At 31.3% G+C, this 3,245-nt stretch overlaps 1 protein-coding gene across 1 annotated transcript in view; it reads left to right on the plus strand.

Moving 5' to 3' along the window:
* LOC106467568 (protein tumorous imaginal discs, mitochondrial-like) overlaps window positions 1-934 on the plus strand; it is a gene marked incomplete at its 5' end in the record, with an annotated part of 23,639 nt that extends 22,705 nt beyond the window's left edge. Inside the window, 2 exons of the mRNA XM_022395766.1 lie at window positions 192-339; window positions 836-934. Of these exons, the coding sequence (XP_022251474.1) occupies window positions 192-339; window positions 836-918 (231 nt within the window). The remainder of the gene's footprint in view (window positions 1-191; window positions 340-835) is intronic.
* Between the last annotated feature and the right edge of the window lie 2,311 nt (window positions 935-3,245).

Here is a 3,245-nt window from a genome sequence, read left to right on the forward strand (position 1 = left end):
TTGTGTTCAAATAGTTTTACTATTGGTTTCTAGAGTGGTGTAAAATATCTGTAAAAAAAAAAAAAGCTAAGATTTAGTCCCTCAAAGACTATTTCATTGTTTTTATGCCACAAATTTAGGTTTTTTTTGTCAAGTGACTAGTTTTAGGAACTTTTTGATGAAGAAATGTATTATTGGTTTGATGGTTTTAGGAAACTGTTAGTAGTGGTCCTTTTGTTATGAGGACCACGTGTCGAAGTTGTCATGGGACTCGTATGTACATCAAGTTCCCCTGCACTAATTGTGAAGGCAAGGGGACAACTATACAAAGAAAAACTGTTACAGTACCAGTACCTGCAGGTGAGATAAAAATATTCTAGCTTCATGCTAAATTTTCTTAACCGTTCCCTATCAGCAGTTATTTTATTATATAATTGTGTCGGTAGTATTGTTCTGTTTTGGTTTGATCTACAAAATAAAAAATACTTGTTGTAAAACAGATAAAAAGTAAAACTTAAATCAATTGATAGGTGATCTGATTATTTTTTTTCCACTCGAAATAAGTGCCAAATGTATCAGATTTATCAACACACAAAAAATGTCCAGTGCATGGCTGACATGTGCCCAGTTGTAGAGAAGTAAATTACAAAGTTACAATTAAAAGGAAAGAGTTTCACATTAATGAGACAAACTTAGCTATTGAGGTTCTTAAAATAATGCTTTAAAAGTTTTATTTGGTAACAATTAACCTCTGTTATGTTATAAGTTACTAATTTCCAAATTTGTGTTGTGCCATTTATGCTTTTGTCAACAATTTGTACTCAAGTATGTGTTTAGGTCTTTAATTTATATGCAGGTGTGGAAGATGGTCAGACTGTAAGAATGCAAGTTGGAAAAAAAGAATTATTTATCACATTTAAGGTAAATATCTGTTTTTAGTTTATAAAACAATTGAATAAATGTAAGAGATCTTTAATCAAAGGTTTCACCAGATTTTAACTGTTTGTACATTCTTAGACATAAATTCACCCTTTGCGAATCAAACTTCACTTTCCTTGGATTTTTTGTTATTGTAATATTAGAGTTAGTTTAATCATTTAATTCATAAAATACAAGACACCCAGATAAGAAAGTTGCAAAAATAATTTTTTTTAATTAGGTAAGTCAACATTATATTGTGAGCTAACTTGATTAGAATACTTTACTTTGCTAAGTAGGTATTTTAATTAAATTTGTAACAATTCACACTGTGGTAGCAATAAAGAATTTATATAAATATTTTTTAGAACAATAGAATAGGAATCCTAAATATTAAAGCAGGTCCAGCTATAGAAATATCTTTAAATTTGTCTGGTCTTCCTTTATGATATGTTTGTACTAAGGATTAAAAGAACAAAAAAAACTTACAAATAGTGGCTTCAAATAATAGGATGTTTACAAATAGTGCATCCATGCCAAGTCATAATTCATTTATTGCAACCAAGATTCTAAAAATGGATGTAACAGTATATAAAAGCATCATAAAGTATTTTTAATGCTAAACCCTAGAACACTAGAAAAATGAATTATTGATATTAGTGAACACTTTATGTGTAATGTAGTTTGTCCAAACTTTTTAAAGTTATCTAAGAACAAAGTGATCTACTCTGAATATATCTGTAAATAGTTTAACTCTTTCTTGCCAATTGACATTATACTGGCCAAATATGATTTTCAGTCATAGAATTTAATGACTCATTAACATTACCATGTCCAAACATAGACATTTCAAATAAATAGAATGATAAGCAGTGAATGTTTTTGAATTTAAGTTAAATTTTGTGTTAAATTCACAACTTACAATGAAATGAAAACCAGCATGTGACATAGCTGTAAGTTATTCCCTTATGCAACACTTCTGTAATGAATCGATGGCCTGAGAGCTATATATCAATCACGCTTAAAGTAATTATATTGTCAAAGGCTCAATGATATCATGTGGTAACCCACTTTGTTGAGAGCAATATTGCAGTAAAGTATCTTCTCAGGCAATAAAACTAAACATGCAGGCAGTAGCACTGGCTGTGTGAGGATGGCTATATATACAGTATCAGGCAGGCAGTAGCATGGCTGTTTAAGGATGGCTATATATACAATATCAGGCAGGCAGTAGCACTGGCTGTGTAAGGATGGCTATATATACAATATCAGGCAGGCAGTAGCATGGCTGTGTAAGGATGGCTATATATACAATATCAGGCAGGCAGTAGCACTGGCTGTGTAAGGATGACTATATATACAATATCAGACAGGCAGTAGCACTGGCTGTGTAAGGATGGCTATATATATATATACAATACCAGGCAGGCAGTAGCACTGGCTGTGTAAGGATGGCTATATATGTACAATATCATGCAGGCAGTAGCACTGGCTGTGTAAGAATGGCTATATATATATGTACAATATCATGCAGGCAGTAGCACTGGATGTTTAAGGATGGCTCAGATTGTTCATCAAAATGGTATTTTAAATATCTCCTCAAGAGGTCATTAGAACTTTACAATACTGTACAGTGTTTCCTTTTACTACAATATTTATGTAGTGAATGAGTCCCAAGTTCTGGGAATGTCTGTAAATATCATAGCAAAGAGTTTGAATTTCTTCTTCTGCTTTTTGATTACATGATAACTCAAAAACCAAAACAATGGTGTGAACCAATTTCAATGAGACGACATAGCTTCAAACAGAGTATCTGCCTTTGTAAGTATTATTAACTAGTAGTAATTAAAAAAAAACATTATACTAGTGTCAATCATGTCATCATTACCCTCCTGAAGTCTGCTTTCTTAACAGAAACCTTGTGGTCCTTTAAAAAGCTTAAGTACTGGGTGAAACAGGAATTTTCAGCCAATAATATATAAACAATAAATATTACAATTGGAACCTTATTATATTTAGAATTTGATTATAAATACAACTTTCCTGTGTCTATTGAAAGACTGCAGTAAAAAACAACAACAAGCAAAGATGTAAAGAAAAAACTTTTCAAAAAAGGTAGTAAATATAGGGATGGTTAGTATCAATCCTTCAAAAACAATGCAAACAAGACATTAGGAATGGCATTTGTATCATCCCTACATGATAGCACAGACAAGAATAAACATATAGCAATATATATAAAACTATATGTTAATTCTGCTATTATTGAAGGATTGATACTAACCATCCCTATATTTACTACCTTTTTTGAAACCCCTCGACGTGGATATGTTAATAATGTGTTAAGT

Source organism: Limulus polyphemus, unplaced genomic scaffold, assembly GCF_000517525.1.
Source record: "Limulus polyphemus unplaced genomic scaffold, Limulus_polyphemus-2.1.2 Scaffold2664, whole genome shotgun sequence".
NCBI lineage: Eukaryota > Metazoa > Arthropoda > Merostomata > Xiphosura > Limulidae > Limulus > Limulus polyphemus.